The sequence below is a fragment of the Artemia franciscana genome, chromosome 3 (genome assembly GCF_032884065.1).
Source record: "Artemia franciscana chromosome 3, ASM3288406v1, whole genome shotgun sequence".
NCBI lineage: Eukaryota > Metazoa > Arthropoda > Branchiopoda > Anostraca > Artemiidae > Artemia > Artemia franciscana.
Window position 1 is genome coordinate 51,172,169 of NC_088865.1, and position 20,813 is coordinate 51,192,981.

General features: G+C 33.7%; 1 protein-coding gene across 3 annotated transcripts in view; it reads right to left on the minus strand.

Annotated features, from left to right (window-relative positions):
* The window catches only part of LOC136025387 (lysine-specific demethylase 3A-like), a 266,827-nt gene that overhangs the window by 19,360 nt on the left and 226,654 nt on the right, over positions 1–20,813 (minus strand). For all 3 annotated transcript variants that reach the window (XM_065701374.1, XM_065701372.1, XM_065701375.1), the window contains 2 exons: positions 8,808–8,919; positions 6,114–6,335 (listed from right to left, as the gene is read on the minus strand). In XM_065701374.1, the coding sequence (XP_065557446.1) occupies positions 6,114–6,335; positions 8,808–8,919 (334 nt within the window). The remainder of the gene's footprint in view (positions 1–6,113; positions 6,336–8,807; positions 8,920–20,813) is intronic.

Here is a 20,813-nt window from a genome sequence, read left to right on the forward strand (position 1 = left end):
CCTTGACATGACAAAAAAGGAGGCAAATGCCAGGTCCCCATGTTATAGCTCCATAAGGTAATCCTCTTCTGTCATTCTGACTTGCAACAAGACCTGATAAAAAAGAGACACCACTTGGAGGATTACGTCTCTTTTTATCTTCGTAATGGTACAAGATAGCACAATTCTGACTGCACCATCCGATTCTTCGTACTTAGTTTACCCATGACACATATATAACTCATTTTCAACCAAAATGGCATATGTCACACTTTTAATTATCACGGGCGATTGCTCCTTGTATATACCGCGTATTTAAACTTGAATTCCCCTGCAGCTTATTCCTTAGATGTTGATGATTTTATATCTTGATGATGTTGATGTTTAGATGATTTCCATCTGATGGAAAGAAATTAATTCTTTCTAACATAGAACTTTTTTCCAAACTCCTAATTGGTGGGTTGGTTTTAAAGTAGCATAAGATATTTTTAAGGTGAATTTTTGTGCCCAGACATCCACATTTGGAGAATTTCCATTGGACCAGAAAAGTGCGTTTCAATTCGAACAAAGCATGTTTTTGCAACGGTTAGCAACATTTGTTCGGTAAACAACTTGTGTTTACCGAACATTTTTGTGTTTACCGATGCATTTTGTGTTCTTTTGTGTAACGGGTGAATGTCTGAAGCATAGAAATATTACTGGTCAGCTCGCTTAACACGGCCAGCCAAGCAAAAGAAAACGAGTGAAAAATACATTAGCTGAGAATAAGATCGGCTATCCTTTGTGAGTAATCAGTTTATGCAAAAAAGCTATTTGATCATTTTAACGGATAATTCGCATTATTTCAATTTTTCGAAATTGCCAAGCGATTACGTCGTGTTTTCTTGTCGATTGATGCTGACAACAGTTCTTAAGCCGAACTGGCTAGCCATGACAAAAAAAAAAAAAAAAAAGAAAAAAAAAAGAATACAATTGCCGCAACTGATCCACCTAGGGAAAAGAAGCTATTGGAGTTACTTCAATGAGAACATAAAAGCAACTGAGGAAAAAATTATGAAAATTAAAACCAAGTTAACTATTCTGTTGCGAAATAAAATAACAATAGCTTCTTTTCCCTGCGTGGATCAGTTGCGACAATTGTATTTATTAATATTGATGGTGGTTTTATTTGTTTTAGTTCAGTGTTTTATCTTTGTTTCTCTTGTTCTGAGGACGCCTAGTTTGCATACAGGCGAGATATTCGCGTTGTTTTAGTCTTTCATCTTTTCTCTCTACTGGCCACAGTCTCGTTTGTTGTCTTTTCATTGAATTTTACCTCTTTTTTTGTATGAATATAAACGACTTGAAATGCATGTGGTGAGTTCAGTTCTTCTCCCCCAAATTTTCAAATTCACTCCCCCCCCCCCAAATTTTCTTAATATTCCTTTTTAGTTTACAGTCGAATAGTGGCGAATTATCTATTCCTTCCCTCCCCCAAAGTACCGCGCACATATATGACAGTAGTATATTCTGAAATGAGTAATGTACCGTGGGTTAATATATAAAGTATGTTATATATATAGCGCCACCCCAACACCTAGTTGGAGGGGGCGCTTCGCGCCCCCCCCCCAAGCCCCCCCGCGCGCGTAAGTCGTTACGTGCCATATTAGTTACGCGCCATTGTAGTTGTGTCCCTATGTCCCACCTGTGAATATAGATATATGTATATATATATATATACTAGCTGTTGGGGTGGCGCTTCGCGCCACCCCAACACCTAGTTGGTGGGGGCGCTTCGCGCCCCCCCCAAGCCCCCCCGCGCGCGTAAGTCGTTACGCGCCATTGTAGTTGTGTCCCTATGTCCCACCTGTGAATATAGATATATATATATATATATATATATATATATATATATATATATATATATATATATATATATATATATATATATGTATATATATATATATATATATATATATATATATATATGGTTTTAACTACGTAAAACTTGCGAATATACAACATTCTTTGCTGTCCCATTGTCTTTGCATATAAATAGATTGTCAGGTTTACCGACTCTTGAACATGCAACATATAATGGTCCATGGGAAAACAATCTGTATTCAGATCTATACCTCATGATTCTAATGATTGCCCTTGAGCTTTGTTGATGGTGATTGCTAATCGACCATTCCCTGTCCCGGTGTCCCGGTCGTCATTTACATCCCCCTGTTTCCCCCGGTGTCCCCGTTGTAGTTGTGTCCCTGTGTCCCGGTCGTCATTTATATTCCCTGTGTCCCGGTCGTCATTTGTATCCCGGTGTCCCGGTCTGTATATACATTCGTTTTTTAGTTTTGTTTTTCTCCTTTATTTTTTTCCTTTTTTTTTCTTTTTTAGCTTATTTAGATTTTTAGATTTTTTAGTTTTTTTATTAGTTTTTAGTTTTTTTTTCTTTTTAGTTTTTTTGTCCCGGTCGTCATTTATATCCCCCTGTTTCCCCCGGTGTCCCCGTTGGTTTTTCTCCTTTATTTTTTTCCTTTTTTTTTCTTTTTTAGTTTATTTAGATTTTTAGATTTTTTAGTTTTTTTATTAGTTTTTAGTTTTTTTTTTCTTTTTAGTTTTTTTGTAGTTTTTAACTTCTTTTTAGTTTTGTTAATTTTTTTTTTTACTTATGTCCTGGTCGTCATTCATACTCCCTGTGTCCCGGTGCTTCCCGGTGCTTTGTTGATTGCTAATCGAACATTCCTTTTGTCCTGGTCGCTTTCTCTTTGAGTTTCGTCATTTATTTTTTTCTTTTTTAGTTCTTTTAGTTTTTACCTTTTTTAGTTTTTTTTAGTTTTTTAGATGAAAATTTTTTTTAGTTTTTTCCTTTTTTTCTTTTTAGTTTTTTATTGGTTTTTACCTTTATTTTAGCTTATTTTTCAGTTTTTTCCTTTTTTTTAGTTTTTTTTTATTTTTTATTTTTTTTAGTTTTTTACCTTTTTTTAGTTTTTTTAGTTTTTTTAGTTTTTTAGCTTTTTTACTTTTTTTATTAGTTTTTAGTTTTTTTTGTAGTTTTTGCCTTTTTTTAGTTTTTTCAGTTTTTTTTTTAGTTTTTTATTGGTTTTTACCTTTATTTTAGCTTATTTTTCAGTTTTTTCCCTTTTTTTAGTTTTTTTTAGTTTTTAGTTTTTTTCGTTTTTTACCTTTTTTTTAGTTTTTTTAGTTTTTTTAGTTTTTTAGCTTTTTTATTTTTTTTTATTAGTTTTTAGTTTTTTTTTGTAGTTTTTGCCTTTTTTTAGTTTTTTTAGTTTTTTAGCTTTTTTATTTTTTTTATTAGTTTTTAGTTTTTTTTGTAGTTTTTGCCTTTTTTAGTTTTTTCAGTTTTGACGTCACCTGATCCAGTTTTTTCAGGTGACGTCACCTGACACATCCATCCACACATCCACAGACAGACAACTTATTTTTATATATATAGATAGATAGATATATATATATATATATATATATATATATATATATATATATATATATATATATATATATATATATATATATATATATATATATATATATATATATATATATATATATATATATATATATATATATATATATATATATATATATATATATATATATATATATATATATATATATATATATATATATATATATATATATATATATATATATATATATATATATATATATATATATATGTTTTTAACTACGTAAAACTTGCGAATGTACAACATTCTTTGCTGTCCCATTGTCTGTGCATATAAATAGAATGTCAGGTTTAAAGACTCTTGAACATGCAACATATAATGGTCCATGGGAAAACAATCCGTATTCAGATCTATACCTCATGATTCTAATGATTGCCCTTGAGCTTTGTTGATGGTGATTGCTAATCGACGATTCCCTGTGTCGCCATCGTCATTTATATATCCCCCTGAGCCCCCCGGCGTCCCTGTTGTAGTTGTGTCCCTGTGTCCCGGTCGTCATGTCCCGGTGTCCCGGTCGTCATTTGTGTCCCGGTCTGTATATACACGTTTTTGAATTGGTCTTTTTTTAGGTTTTAGTTTTTTACCTTTTTTTAGTTTTTTTTTAGTTTTGTTTTTCTCCTTTATTTTTCATTTTTTTTTCTTTTTCATTTTTTTTTCTTTTTCATTTTTTTTTCTTTTTTAGTTTTTTTTTTTTTAGCTTTTTAGCTTTTTTAGCTTTTTTAGTTTTTTATTAGTTTTTAGTTTTTTTTCTTTTTAGTTTTTTGTAGTTTTTACCTTTTTTTTAGTTTTTAATTTTTTTTTACTTATGTCCTGGTCGTCATTTATACTCACTGTGTCCCAGTCGTCATTTGTATCCCGGTGCTTTGTTGATGGTGATTGCTAATCGAACATTCCTTGGGTCCCGGTCGTCATTTATATTCCCTATGTGCCGGTGTCCCGGTCGTCATTTGTGTCCCGATGTCCCGGTCTGTAATTTCGTCAGTCGAAAACATGACGTCAGTCGACACAGAAACATGACGTCACCTGACAGATCCACAGACAGACAACTTATTGTTATATATATAGATAGATATATAAATATATATATATATATATTTTCTTTTTAGTTTTTTTGTAGTTTTTACCTTTTTTATTTTTTTTCTTCTTTTGTATTAATGCTAAAGCCAAGGTTCAAACCTGGAGCCTCTCGGACCTAGAACCTGAAACATAACGCTTTACCAACTCAGCTACTTCGGTTTTCAGTTTTCTTTTTCTTCTTTATTTTTCAGCTTCACTATGAAATACATATCGCCGAACCTTTGTTTTTTTAACTAAAATCTGGTAGGCATTGATGACCTTATCCAAGTCAGAATCCCAAACCCAATCATCATCGCTATCATTTTCAGTTTTGATATGTTTGGACTCTCGCTGTCCAGGTGGATCTTCATCTAACTGAGCGGTTTTGCGTTCTTTAGCCTCAAGCCTGTTTCCTTGCTGTTCTTTTGATTCCTCGGCACGCTTTCTTTTCTGACTTTCTCTATCAGCAGCAAGTTTTTTGGCATAGACTCTTTGAGCATCTTCATCGGCTTTTGCCATTGTAAGTTCATCAGTCATTTTAAACTTAAACATTAATAGATTTCTACGTGAACATATATGTCTTAAATATCTTTAATGACGTCACCGTCATAGCAAAAATGACGACAACTAATTTCATGACGTCAGTCGACACAGAAACATGACGTCACCTGATCCACAGACAGACACACAGACAGACAACTTATTTATATATATATAGATACACATTGAGTTTCCGTTCTTGTTCCCTCTTTTTGATGACAGGAATCAATTCATTCCGACTTGCTCGGGAAATCACGTCATTTTTCGAACCCAAGGCATCAAGTATACTCCAAGATTTTTTTTTTTTTTTTGAGTTTTCTAGTTTCTTCATCACTTCACATCAAATACACACTAGATTAAATCGGATTCCATAACAACACTCAAGGCAACTACACAAGGCGCAGAAGAAATAGTAAAACAGTGCTGCAAGAGCATTTGAAAATCTTTAAAATTTTAGAAAATTTTTGAACAGCATTTAAAAATCTTCGAAAATCTTCAAAAATTTTTAGAAGAGAGGGATTTCATACGTCAAAGAGATGAGCTTTTTTGCCCCGTAATTCTAGATTTTCACCATTCCAGAAAAATAGGGTAAAACAATATACCCTTTACAAAAAGGTAAGACATTTGAAAAAGTATGTTTTAGTAACACATTTATGAATTTTTTGTGATCTATCATTCCAAATAATCTCATGGGGGGAGCCCTCATTCCACACGTTAAAGAGTGCAATAATAAAAAAAACTTGTTCATTAATCGTTAGCTACGGAATAGAGCAACTTTCAAATACAGTTAATCAGCCATCATTAAATATTCACACATGTTTTATGGGCAAGTAGTGAGGCGTCAATTTATTAAAAATATTTAGGGGGAGGTGGACAAAATATATTTTTCAAAATCTAGAGGGAGGAATCTTTTTTTTTTCGTTTTCAAATGAAAATACCAAATTAAGTAGATTTTCCAAAAAATACGAATCAATTTATTTTTCGGAATCTAGGGAGTAAAAAACCTTGGAAGGAGGGAAGGACGGGTGCCTTGAAATTAGTACAGCTGTTAAGTAACTGTAAACATACCTTGGAGTAAATCCTCATTATTTGGGGTATCTTGAGGAACACCAATGTTAACCATGACGTTAACAGCACAAGAAACGTCTACATGTAGGTTGGTCGTGCCGACAGAATGGAGAGCTGGGTGACCATAAGCAACATACATTTTGGGCCCGAGGTCTGGACGGACAAAACAATCTGGCAACCGTCCTGCTAGATTATATCGGCCATTTCTCTGGGTATAATCGCCTGGACGAAAAAGAAACGTTAAAAGTAAAATATTGTTCTTTAGCCAATGGTCTTTGGACAAATCACGAGAGATTAGTCATTGTTTGAGTATCACGAGCTTATACTGTTACTTTAGATCAGTCAACTTTATCGTGGCAAAGATTCAAATGTATCTCCAAGTATAGTCATTCAGTTCTTCTTTTATTTATCTATAGGTTGATTATATCACTCTCCGAAATAATTATAGAAATTTGCATAGTCATCGCTAGATTCATCACGATTTGAAAATAATAGAGGCCTGTCTTTTTTGTTTCTTTTTGCCACAGAAAACTGCGTGCTGTTATACAACTTAAGATAATGGCTTTAGTACGATAACACCAGGAGATAACTAATGTGCAGGCCTCGCCGACAGTACAGGGAAGCTACTACTTATAGGGCGTTAAAAATTTGATATTAAAGTAGAAATTCAGCCCTCAGTTATTTGGATTCGCGATTGTCCGAACAATCGGCTCCGGTCAAAGAACCAAATTTTCAAGTCAAATCTATGCATGCACAAACACGTTCGAGCTAGTATTACTAACCCAAGACCCGCCGCTATCTGCTCAATGCATTTTGTCACTCTAATAGTTTAGTTACTTTCTTTCATATCGATTCTGGATTATGCTGATACTAGTGCTGATACATATAGTAATATATATATATATATATATATATATATATATATATATATATATATATATAATATATATATTATATATATATATATATATACATATATATATATATATATATATATATATATATATATATATATATATATATATATATATATATATATATATATATATATATATATATATATATATATATTATTTTATATATTATATATTTATATATATATATATATATATATATATATATATATATATATATATATATATATATATATATATATATATATATATATATATATATATATATATTATATATTGTAATATACAGTCAAAATTCGATATTCCGGACTATTCTTTCCGGCTTTTTTGAAACAGAAAAACAAAAAAGAAGAAAAAAAACTCACAACTTCCCCTTATATATAAGTCAAACTTTAGCGCAAGGAGTCAGGTACTGAAAAGGGGGCAGCCCCCACATAGGCATAATAATTTCTGTTCGTTTTAACTTTTAATGTTACAAGTATTACTTTTAACTTTTGGTTATTCTATAATCAACCATTGGCTATTTCAAGTGTTCACTTTTTATGATAGGGGGGACTCGTATTCACTCCTTCCCCTTCTCCTGCGCAGTCCTTGAGTTTAGTCGGTTAAAGTTGTCACGTTAAAAATAAAAAAGGGCCATCAATTTTTTGTTCCTCACAGGATGGCCTAAATCTACAATTGGCTAATTTATTAGAGAATAGGTAAAGCTTATAGGCGAGCCTTAAACAGCAAAGGTTTATAAAGAAAAAGAAAAGGTTTAAGGTTTTTACAACGGATAAAACCTAAAACTTGCCTTTTGTATCAGTAAATATATAGAAGATCGACCTCATCGCGCTTAATCAATTATAAACATCATTGGCCCTTTTCCGTTTCAGGTTATCATTTTTCCTTCTGAAAAACGTTTAGTCTATCATACGAAATAGAATAGTGAAAAATTAGGCCATTCAGAAGAAATAACTGAACTTTGAAATATTTGTAAAATTTCATAGTAGGAATTCATAAGACACAGAAAGCTTCATCGATTAGCTCAATCTGTTTTCCTGCAACTTATTTAGATCTAAAGACAAAGGGAAGTTTTTGCACTCCAAAACACTTTCCTCATTCATTGAAATATTCAAAACAGGAACTTTTCAGATTTATCATATCTTCGATGCCTAAAAACATTTATTTATGCAAAAAATTTCTGTCAGTAAACCCTGCTGATCAGTAAATGCTGACATCACCCAGCACATACAGCACATAAATTTCTTTTAGTTGTGAGTTGCTTTTTCGTCTTCTTTTTTGTTTCTATTCATTGTAAGAATAGCCCAAACTCCAATGGTTTACAAGCTTTTTTTTGGACTATTACCCCAATATTTTGGCAAACACTAGGATTTACTTTAAAAGCTAAAATACAGTAATCTTTGGGCTTTTACAGTAGCATAGGCTATGCACTTTTTTTAATCTTACGTATATATATTCTTGATGATTGTTGATATTTTAGACTAGAAAAGCTATTCATACATTACACTGATTGGGGAGAGGGAAGCAAATAGATCACAGCGATATACCAAGCCACTTGACATTAGCCGAACAGGGTTATGAAATCTAGCCAAGGTTTACTAGACATGCAGAATTTCTACTATTAAGGCACATAAACTCACCTTCCTATCTTTACAGATAGGCCAATGTCACTAAGCTGAGAATTAGTTTACAAAAGGTAAAAATTCATAAACATCGCTTATAAAAAAGGGTATAATAAAAAAGTGTATTATAAAAAAAGTCAAGCAACAATACTTACCGAACGGCAAAGCTCTCATAAGGTCTTCAAAACGGGTAGTCAAAAGTTCAGCAAAGTCATCGGTTTGAGGCCAGTCCTTCAACTTCAGGAGCATAGGCTGACCTTTTTCATCCTAGGAATTAATAAAAGTTCATTTAATATGGTAGAACAAATATATAGTTTCTTTGAACTCCCATGAGGTTATTAACACCGAAAATAATTTAAGTCATCATGAAAAAAAACTCAATTTAAGAATACCTCATACACCTCAAAATACTAATTCTGCTAACTGTTCTAAGGAATATACTACTTTCGCATTCTTCGGCATTTTGGGCCAAGGTTGATACTTTGTGGCACAAAATTGTAAAAAAAAACAACACTTTGCTGTGACACGGTCTATTTTGCTACTTAGAAAGAGCACTAGACATTGTAATTATCGTCCAAACGATCCCTCTTCCAATATTATACGACCCCTGGCTCGATGCGACCACCCCTGGGGGGGGGGGAGGGGGTTAAACCTATATAAGTTACCAATCCGGAATCACCTTTAAGTAAATAAAAAAAATTGTCGTCAGATATTTTTCTAAGCACTGTTTTTGGTTATAAATTTTTGGTTATGAGCGGTGGCTCGCTCTTTATTAGGTTGAAGCTATTTCTGCAACCATAATTTGATTAGTTGATTAATTATATAAAAAAAAACTCATGAATATAAAAACAAAGTGACTGACAGTAGGGGAGACAGAAAATAACATCTATGAGACAAACAAATCAGACATACACCCAAGAGCGGGCTTATAATTTTTATATTTACCTCACAACGTGGATATAGTGTTTTTGTAAGTCACCTTTTTGTTGTAATTCAACTACAAACCCCCTCCCAAAGAAAAAATCTTCAATATGAGACTTCAAAAAAAGAAAAATCCCACAAAAGCCCTTAACTTACACCGGAATCTTCCCCAGAGAAATAGCACATGTTATATATTAATGACAGTGATAACAGCAGACGTGATTGTAACTTATAACACAATTCATATATGACAAATTCATTGACAAATTCTCAAATAAAAGGGAGAAAAAATTACGAAAATTTTATTATCATGCATGGTCTCTTTCAGTCTAAACTAGAATCATGACCTCATAATAAATACCACAAGAAAAAAATTACTAAGTCTGGTATGCCAAGAGCCGATAAAATTTGGACTGAAATCAAAATTCTGCGGTTTTTCCTGTGTGAATAAGTTCCAACCAACATGAATTGGAATACGGTAAATACAATTTATTCTGAATTCATTCAACCAACCAACCCAAAAAAAAAGAAAGAAAAAAAAGAGAAAAATTTCCGCTTAATTAAAGCAAAAAAAAATTTTTTAAGATTATTATCTTTATTCTTTTTTTTATTGTATCTTGGCTGACCCAAATGTGTTTTAGCTATCCTGTAATTATTGAATAATTATATTTGAATGAGATGGGGGGAGGAGTGTAATGAGGCAACCGATACAGCTTTCCGGGACATTCGGAGAGTTTTTGTCACCAGAACTATCACCATAGCTCGTAAGGCCTTCTGACTGACGGTACATTATCAGGATTTCTAGCCACCTATCAAAATACTCAACCGTTTCAGGTGAAAATTGTGATTTTAGCAAGCACCGGTACTGTTTTTGGAACACTAATATACCACCTGTGAACAGCGTTAACATCATATCTGAACAATTTCGTTTTTTTTGTGGAAATTGCAACCGTGTAACTGACTTCGAGAAACACGTGTTGGTCCATCAGCTACTTTGATGAGCTCAATAGGTCAAAGTTTATCTATCCAAGAAAACCTCATATTTCACTAACATGAACAAAAAAGAAAGAAAATGTAGATGGAAAATTTCAATGTCCAGCAGTTATATCTTTACCCACTGTTAAAAAACATACTCTATATTTTTAAGGAACTATTTCCAGCATGCGTGTATACAGGAATTTTTTTTGGAGGGGGGAGCAATAATAAAGAATTCTGGAGGAAGGCCTAATAATAAAAAAAATTGATGATTTGAATAAGAAGTGCTCGGAAATTCAAGCAAATTTAGGATTTCGGGGGGGGGACAAGCCTTCAGTCTCCCTCGCCTGCATACAGCCCTGTATCCTAGTATCGTCTAGCATCTCTATTATCCTCTATGTACTTTAGTACCCTCTTTAATAGTGAAGACTATGCGGATTTTTTGGATACAAGGCAGGCTTAAAAATTATGAACGAAGAACCACTCGAGAAACGTTTTACAGAATAACCCTACCACAATTACCTACAAGGAGTTCATTCAAGCAGCTCTGTGTTAGTCCCACAAAGATGGATCAAAACCAAATATATGTTTTGGGAGACTTCCAAGTTTCAAGGAAAAGGTATCTTGGCTACAGTGTCAGAAAATCCAGAAAAATTTTGTGCATTTTGCCAGAAAATGTGAAATAGTGTAGCCTGGACAGCCACTTGGTCAATCCCAATCAAGGTATTCTCCTTTGGAGGTATTGAAAAGAGACCCTGGAGAGGTGCGTCATAACAAGAGGTGTCTTCTAAAGAGGTAAACCGGGTATCATTTGAATCAAACAGTTCGAGGCAACGAACCGTAAGCAAGGAGCGATCCGGCTCAATAGTAACCGAAACTTTTAAAAACGGACTTTTGATATCAATAGGTACATCAAAAGAATCAGGTTTCATGTTGATTTTAACTATATAAAACTTTCATCAAATTTAGTCTTACTCATCAAAAACTATTAGCCTGAGAAAATTTGCCTTATTTTTGGACAAAGGGGAGAAGAATCCCCTAAAAGTCATAGAATCTTAAAGAAAATCACACCATCAGGTTTTGCGTATCAGAGAACCATAGCCTACTGTAGAGGTTTCAAGCTCCTATCTTCAAAAATGCGGAATTCTGTAATTTTTTTCCAGAAGAAATATCACGGACGCGTATTTATCTTTTTTGTTGTTGTTGTTTTTTTTTCTAGGAGGTAATAGTATCAAACCAGTGGTCCTAGGATGTCGCGAGAGTACTTTAGCACTCTCCAAAAGAGTATTTTAGTACTTTAAACAAGAGCTAAGAGCTCATATGGCACTTGTGACGAGGTCGGAAGAGCCGAGAGCTCATATGGTACGAGGTCGGAAGAGCCAAGAGCTCATTTGGACGAGGTCGGAAGAGCCAAGAGCCAAGAGCTCATTTGGCACTTGTGAGAAGGTCAGAACCTAAAGTTAAACTTTATAGCACAAGATCCTTCTAAATATCAAATTTCATTAAGATCTGGTCACCCTTTCGTAAGTTACAAATACCTCAATTTTCAAAATTACCTCCCCCCTCCCAATTCCACCAAAGAGAGCAGATCCGGTCCAGTTATGTCAGTCACGTATCTTAGACAGGTTTCTATTCTTCCCATCCAGTTTCATCCTGATCTCACCGCTTTAAGTATTTTCTAAGATTTCCGGTCCCCCCAACTGCCCCCCCCCAATTACGTTTGATCCGGTTGAGATTTAAAATAAGATATCAGAGTTACGAGGTCCTTCTAAATATGAAGTTTCATGAAGATCCGATCACTCCTTCGTAAGTTAAAAATACGTTATTTTTCTTATTTTTCAGAATTACCCCCCCCCCCCGCAATTGAGCGGATCCGTTCCAATTATGTAAATTACGTATGCAAGACTTTTGCTTATTTTTCCAACCAATTTTCATCCCAATCCTTCCAATCTAAGGGTTTCCCATCATTTTAGGTCTCCCCACCCCAAACTTCTCCCAATGTCACCAGATCCGGTCAGGATTTAAAATAAGAGCTTTGAGCCACGATATCCTTCTAAAAATCAAATTTCATGGAGATCCAATCACCCATTCGTAAGTTAAAAATACCTCATTTTTTCTAATTTTTCAGAATGAACCCCCCCCCCCCCAACTACCCAAAAGAGAGCGGATCCGTTCCGTTTATGTCAATCATCTATCTAGGACTTGTGTTTATTTTTCCCACCATGTTTCATCCCGATCCCTCCACTCTAAGTGTTTTCCAAGTTTTAGGTTTCCCCCTCCCAACTCCCCGCCCCCATCACCAGATCCGGTCGGGATTTAAAATAAGAGCTCTAAGACACGATATCCTTCTAAACATCAAATTTCATTGAGATCCGATCACCCGTTCGTAAGTTGAAAATACCTCATTTTTCTAATTTTTAAGACTTACTCCCCCCCTCCCAACTACCCCAAAGAGAGCAAATAAGTTCCGATTATGTCAATCATGTATCTGGGACTTGCGCTTATTTTTCCCATCAAGTTTCATCCCGATCCCTCTACTCTAAGTGTTTTCCAAGATTTTAGGTTTCCCCCCTCCAACTCCCCCCAATGTCATCAGACCCAGTCGGGATTTAAAATAAGAGCTCTGAGACACAATATCATTCCAAACATCAAATTTCATTAAGATCCAATCACCCGCTCATAAGTTAAAAATACTTCATTTTTTCTATTTTTCCGAATTAACCGGCCCCTTCTCCCCCCCCCCCCAGATGGTCAAATCGGGAAAACGACTATTTCTAATTTAATCTGGTCCGGTCCCTGATACGCTTGCCAAATTTCATCGTCCTAGCTTACCTGGAAGTGCCTAAAGTAGCAAAACCGGGACTTTAGGTTTTCCCCCTCCAACTCCCCCCAATGTCATCAGATCCGGTCGGGATTAAAAATAAGAGCTCTAAGACACAATATCATTCCAAACATCAAATTTCATTAAGATCCAAATACCCGCTGATAAGTTAAAAATACTTCATTTTTTCTATTTTTTGCGAATTAACCGGGCCCCCACTCCCCCCCAGATGGTCAAATCGGGAAAACGACTATTTCTAATTTAATCTGGTCCGGTCCCTGATACGCTTGCCAAATTTCATCGTCCTAGCTTACCTGGAAGTGCCTAAAGTAGCAAAACCGGGACCGACAGACCGACAGACAGACCGACAGACCGACAGACAGACCGACAGAATTGGCGACTGCTATATGTCACTTGGTTAATACCAAGTGCCATAAAAAGCGTCTTATTGTTCTAATCAAACGGCCCTTTTGTTTCAGGAGACAGACTTAAAGAATTGGGACAAAATTCAAACTTCAGCGACCCGGCTCAATTACCTTTTTTTCGAAAAAAGCGAGAAATACCCCCTGTAAGTCATAGAATCTTAATGAAAATCAACCATAAGATTCAGCGTATCACAGAACCCTGCTGTCGAGGTTTCAAGCTCCTGTCTGCAAAAATGTGGAATTTTGTATTTTTTGCCAGAAGATAGATGACAGATGTGCGCTTTTTTTTTCTAGGGGTGATCGTATCAACCCAGTGGTCCTAGAATGTAGCGAGAGGGCTCATTCGAACGGAAATTAAAAGTCCTAATGTTCTTTTTAGTGACCAGACAACTGAAGGGCAACTAGGCCCCCTCCCGCGCTCATTTTTTCCCAGTAACCGGATCAAAATTTTGAGATAGCCATTTTGTTCAGTATAGTAGAAAAATCTAACAGCTGTGTCTCTAAGGACAACTTAATCCCCGACAGTCCCGGGAGAAGGGTTGCAAGTTATGAACTTTGCCCATTGTTCACATATAGTATTGATTATTAGGAAGTTTACAGACGTTTTCAAGGGGTCTTGTGGAGGGTGAAGAAATTCGGGGGAGGGGGTTAGTGGGAGAATCTTTCCATTGAGGAGGTTTCCATGAGGGAAGAGAATATGAAGGGGGCACCGGTTTTCCCAACATTATTTGAAAAAACGATCAGAAATTAAATATAAAAAAAAAAACAGTTCTTCAACTGAAAGTAAGGAGCAACATTAAAACTTAAAACGAATAGAAATTATTACGTATATGAGGAGGCTAAGCCCCTCGTCAATACCTTGCTTTTTACACTAGTGTTTTTAATACTTTCAAAAGAGCTATTTATTCTAATTAAACGGCCTTTGTGATTCAGGGGCCATTCTTAACGAATTGGAACAATTTGAACTTTAGCGTAAAGAGCGAGGTATTGACGAGGGGGCAAACTTCCTCATATACGTAATAATTCCTGTTCCTTTTAAGTTTTAATGATGCTCCTTACTTTCAGCTGAAAAAATTTGTTTTTTTTTTTATTTAATATCAGAAATGCATGGACGGAAGACTTTTTTTTTGTCAAGAATTCATTATTAATGGCTACTAGTATCACTGGTATACCTTAAAAGGAAAAAAAAGAGGTCGTGATCTGGTTTCAAGAGGAATTGATGCTTCCTAACGGAGATAAATCGGGTCCCCTTTTGTTCCTCGACCTGTCTTCAAGTCATCAACCTATTTTAAGGTTTTGTTCCTTAAGCAATTGGATGCTAGGTTTTCGCTACGGAGGAGGCCGTCTCCCATTATATCGACCCTCTCTAGACAAAACGTCCCATCTCGAAATTTATTTTTTTGGAGAAAAATTACTTTATAAAATAACGTTCTGCCTTATCTCAAGATAGGTCGTTTTACCTCTAACTTAATTTTGTCTTTTAGCCTCCAGGGCAACTGGCCTTATAACTTCGGGCACCAAACAAAGAATAATTATAGAAGAATAAATACAAAGAATAAATAATTAGAGCGGGGCTCTACAATTTCAGCAGAAAGTGGTACAGGCCATCAAGTTTTAATTCCAGTCATTCGCACCAAACCATCCTATCTCAACTTAGGAAATTTTTGGCGAAACACGGTCGATATGGTTACTAGAATGGTTGAGAATTTTTTGGGAGGTGGCCAAGGCAGATGGTTAAAGGGGGATGGACTGAAGGACTGTTCACGACTGGCCCCAGGTGAGTAAGCAATGCAACAAGTTCACAAGTAAAGAGCGACCCGGCTCAATAGTAAACGAAACTCTAAAGAACGGAATTTTGATACTAAAAGATACATCAAAAGAATCGGATTTTTATGCTGATTTTAAATATATAGGTTTCATAGGTTTCTTTGCCATCAAAAGTTACGAGCCTGAGAAAATTTGCCTTATTTTGGAAAATAGGGGGAACCCCCCTCTAAAAGTCATAGAATCTTAACGAAAATCACACCATCGCATTCAGCGTATCAGAGAACCCTAAAGTGACCACAGTGCCCTTTTAAATTGACCACAAAAATTGGAGGGCATAACGCTCATTTTTTTTTCCTAAGTCAAAGGATCAAAATTTTGAGATATCCATTTTGTTCAGCATAGTTGAAAACCATAATAACTATGTCTTTGGGATGAATTACTCCCCCACAGTCCCCGGGGTAGGGGCTGCAAGTTACAAACTTTGACCAGTGTTTACATACAGTAATAATTATTGGGAAGCGTACAGACGTTTTTGGTGGGATTATTTTGGATTGGGGGGGCTAGGGGAGGAGGCTATGTGGGAAGATCTTTCTTTAGAGGAATATGTCATGGGGGAAGAGAAATTCAATGAAGGGGGCGCAGTACTTTCTAGCATTATTATAAAAAAAACAATGAAAAAATAAGTATGAAAAGTTTTTTCAACTGAAAGTAAGGAGCAGCATTAAAACTTAAAACGAACTGAGATTATTACGCATATGAGGAGTTCATATCCTCCTAAATACCTCACTCTTTACGCTAAAGTATTTTTAGTAATTTCAACTATTTATTCTACGGCCTTTCTGATTCAGGGGTCCTTCTTAAAGAGTTGGGACAAAATTTAAGCTTTAGTGTAAAGAGTGAGATATTAACGAAGGGACAAACCCCCTCATATACATATAAAAATATAAGAATATAAAAGTTCGCTATGTAAGTTGATTCTTAAATTACATATGTTTTTTACTAATAAAAACGTTCGTTAAAAATTAAAAGTTCTAGTTGCCTTTTCAAGTAACCGAAAAATTGGAGGGCAACTAGACCTCCTCCCCCACCCCTTTTTTCTCGAAATCGTCTGATCAAAAGTAAGAGAAAGCCATTTAGCCAAAAAAGAATTAATATGCAAATTTCATTTTAATAATTTACGTGCGAAGAACCAAAATCAAACATGCATTAATTAAAAAACGTTCAGAAATTAAATGTTAAAAAAAACTAGTTTTTTGAACTGAAATTAAGGAGCGACATTAAAACTTAAAACGAGCAGAAATTACTCCGTGTATGAAAGAGGCTGTTCCCTTCTCAAAGCCCCGCTCTTTGCGCTCAAGTTTTTTACTGTTTAATAAAGTAGAATTGAGAGAAAGAGTCAAACTTTAGCGCAAAGAGGGGGCGTTGTGAAGGGAACAGCCGCTTTCATACACGGAGTAATTTCTTTCGTTTTAAGTTTTAATGTCGCTCCTTACTTTCAGTTAAAAAAATTAGTTTTTTTTATTTAATCATATCTAGGAACGATGGATACGAATAAAACAGAAAAAGAGAAATTTTTTTGTGAAAATACTATATTATTCTTTTAACTCAATGTGACCTCCATTTCTTAAAAATCATTAATATTTGAATACTTTCTTGGCACACTTTTTCCCAGAAAAACAATTAATTATTAGGCATTGATCCAACAAACTTCCACAAGGAAAAACCAAGACACCAAGCTAAACACGTAATAGTTCAAATATGTAATCCTGCGTAAACGACAGTTATAAACAGAAAACAAATCACAAAAACGAACTTAAAATAAACCCCCAATAAATTAAATAACATGGGTATTCTGACTGCGATAAATCGAAACTTTTAAAGGTTTATACTGGTTCTTTCACAGACATAAATAAGACATCAAATGGTTAGTTACGCAAAAGGGCGAAATTATCACCAGTTTCACCTGCCAGTTAACATAGAAAATTTCAGATAGAAAACAAAACAAATGAATAATGCAAACTTTTTTTAATTTACATAATAAACTTATATAGAAATGTAGTAAATTTCAATAAATGAAAAATCAAATATTTAAGATATTATAAATTTACTTAAATGAATTTAATTGATTCAAAAATAAATACAATTCAATTTTACAGCTTTTTTACTCTTGTAAAAGAACGTAGAATAGTAATGTTTAACCATTAACTTTTACAAGTACAAAATCCTATGCTTCCCTCTCCGCCTATTTTCTCGATTAACATGATATAAGCTATACGGTTTTTTTTTTTTTTATTCCTTGATTTACAATTACAACTACATTACTAATAATGGCGGGTGTTGATAATTTTCAGAACTTGAACTTTTCCTACGAAATATCGTAGAATCTGCTCCTCATGTATTTTCTCGATTAATGTGATATAACCTATCTGTTTTTTTATTCCTTAATTTAAATGCACTACTAAAAACAGTTGGTGTTGCTAATAGTTGGTAATTTTCAAATCTTAAACTTGTTCATTTATTTTCTCGAATAAGTTAATAAAAGCTAGGAAAGATTGTAGAATTCCCTCCTCACTTGTTTTCTCGATTAAGGTGACATAAGCTATACGGTTTTTTTTTATTCCTTGATTTACAAGTACAGCTACACTACTAAAAATGGTGGGTGTTGGTAATTTTCAAAACTGAAACTTTTCCTACGAAAGATCGTACAATACCCACCTTAAGTTTTCCTCCTTACTTACTTTCTCAATTAAGGTGATATAAGCTATACTTTTTTTTTTTTATTCCTTGATTTACTATTACAAATACACTACCAAAAATGGTGGTTGTTGGTAATTTCCAAAACTGAAACTTTTCCTATGAAAGATCGTACAATCCCCTCCTCACTTATTTTCTCGATTAAGGTGAAAAGAGCTAACTGTTTTTTATTCCTTGATTTAAATGCACTACTAAAAATAGTTCGTGTTGCTAATAATTGGTAATTTTCAAATCTTAAACTTTTCCTAGAAAAGATTGTAGAATCCCCTCTCCATTTATTTTATCAAATAAGGTAATATAAGCGATACTGATTTTTTAAATCCTTGATTTACTATTACAACTAAACTACTAAAAATAGTTGGTGTTGGTAATAATTGGCAATTTTCAAATCTTAAATTTTTCCTAGAAAAGATTGTAGAATCCCTTCCTTACTTATTTTCTCGATTAAGGTGATATAAGCTATACTATTTTTTTTTTTTTTATTATTCCTTGATTTACTATTACAACTAAACTACTAAAAATAGTTGGTGTTGGTAATAATTAACAATTTTCAAATCTTAAATTTTTCCTAGAAAAGATTGTAGAATCCCTTTCTTACTTATTTTCTTGATTAATGTGACATAAGCTATACTGTTTGTTTTTTTGTTTTTTTTTTTTTTTTTATTCTTTGATTTACTATTACAAACACACTACCAAAAATGGTGGGTGCTGTTAGTTTTCAACATAAAACTTTTTCAAGGAATGATCCTGGACTTCTCTCCTCACTTATTTACTCTAGTAGTGATAACAAAACGCAAAAAATTTTTAATCAGGAAAGTAATTTTGGAAAACTTGGATATTTTAACAAGACTTTTTCTGCTTTTCTTCATTAAGCCTAACCACTACGATGTAACAAGTCACCTTTTCTACCAACAAAAATTTTAGCAAATAGTTTCTAGTTCAAAAAACTTCATAGGATTTTCACAGACTGGAGTCACAATTTTGTACCGTTATCTGAATTCTAGCATTATTTTCTTCTCATCATTCTCTTTTGATTTTCATTTCTTAAATTCAAATGGTGATAAAATGATCGTGGATTCCATTTTTTTCGGCGGATAGGGATTAGGTTACCTTTTAAGATCCATCTCGGCTGTACCCCTGGTGGCTTGGAGCTATATTTTTATGCATGATGTCTAAAAACTGAAATATTTTGTGTTCTGATATTGTATATCAGTATAGTGGGTAAACCTTGCGTTGGCATCAAGTTCTTAAGAATAGTTTTGCGTGTTTGATGTATTGTATTGAAGTGAAGTTTAAGTTGAAATATGCTTTTGTTTAATATATATATATATATATATATATATATATATATATATATATATATATATATATATATATATATATATATATATATATATATATATATATATATATATATATATATATCACGACTGCCTGTCCATGGATTATTCTTTATAGTTGATTGTGTATGGCTATGCTGTTGGACCTATGTAATTGGATGGATGAGTAGGTTAAGGCCTCATTCAAGTACTGATCTATAATAATTACTAATGTAGGAAAACAGTCTTTTTTTTCTTTTTTCTTTTTTAAATGTGATGCGCTTGCATTGGTGATTTCTTTTTTCATTATATATATATATATATATATATATATATATATATATGTATATATATATATATATATATATATATATATATATATATATATATATATATATATATATATATATATATATATATATATATATATATATATATATATATATATATTTCGTAACCCTTGAGATCCTCTAGAATTCCCGTCCTTGGTGATACCTGTCCTTTTCTGTAGAATACTGAAGGTTCACAGAACGTATTCCTTGTGGAAATTAGACACTCTAAGCCAATCCTCTTCCGCAAAGTGGGAAAATTGAGGTAAAATAATATTTCAATGGGTGTAAATATCTACAAACTGACTTCAAATTGCCGATGGCAAAAAAACATAGGGAACATACGAATACACATGCCGCCTATAGTGAACTATAAAACTAATATGTCTATGGATAACAATAGATAAACAAAAATTATATGTTTCCCTCTCTGTCGATTCCAAACCGTTATAGATCGCTATACTAAAGGTAAAGTCACTCACTATAAATTCGTTTTGGTTTTAGGGGCAGAACCAACATTATATCCAGGAGGTACTGGATTTGATCCCTCCCCTACCTCCCACCATAAATTTTGCGCGACTCGCATAAAAAGTAACCAAAATGCATATAAACAAATTTTGGATGCACTCTGTAAAGTATTTTTGGTACTTCTGTATTATACCTAAAACCCTAAGAAGTGAAGTTAGGTTAATCATTCGATATACTTTACACCCGACTACCCTGATGCGTCAATGTACAGCCCAAATTATATATTTCCTATCTATTCTCCCAATACGTCTCAGTTGTTCCAACCCGTATATTTGTAAATTAAATCTACTGTGACGAAAAAAAAAAAACTGGAAAAACAAGT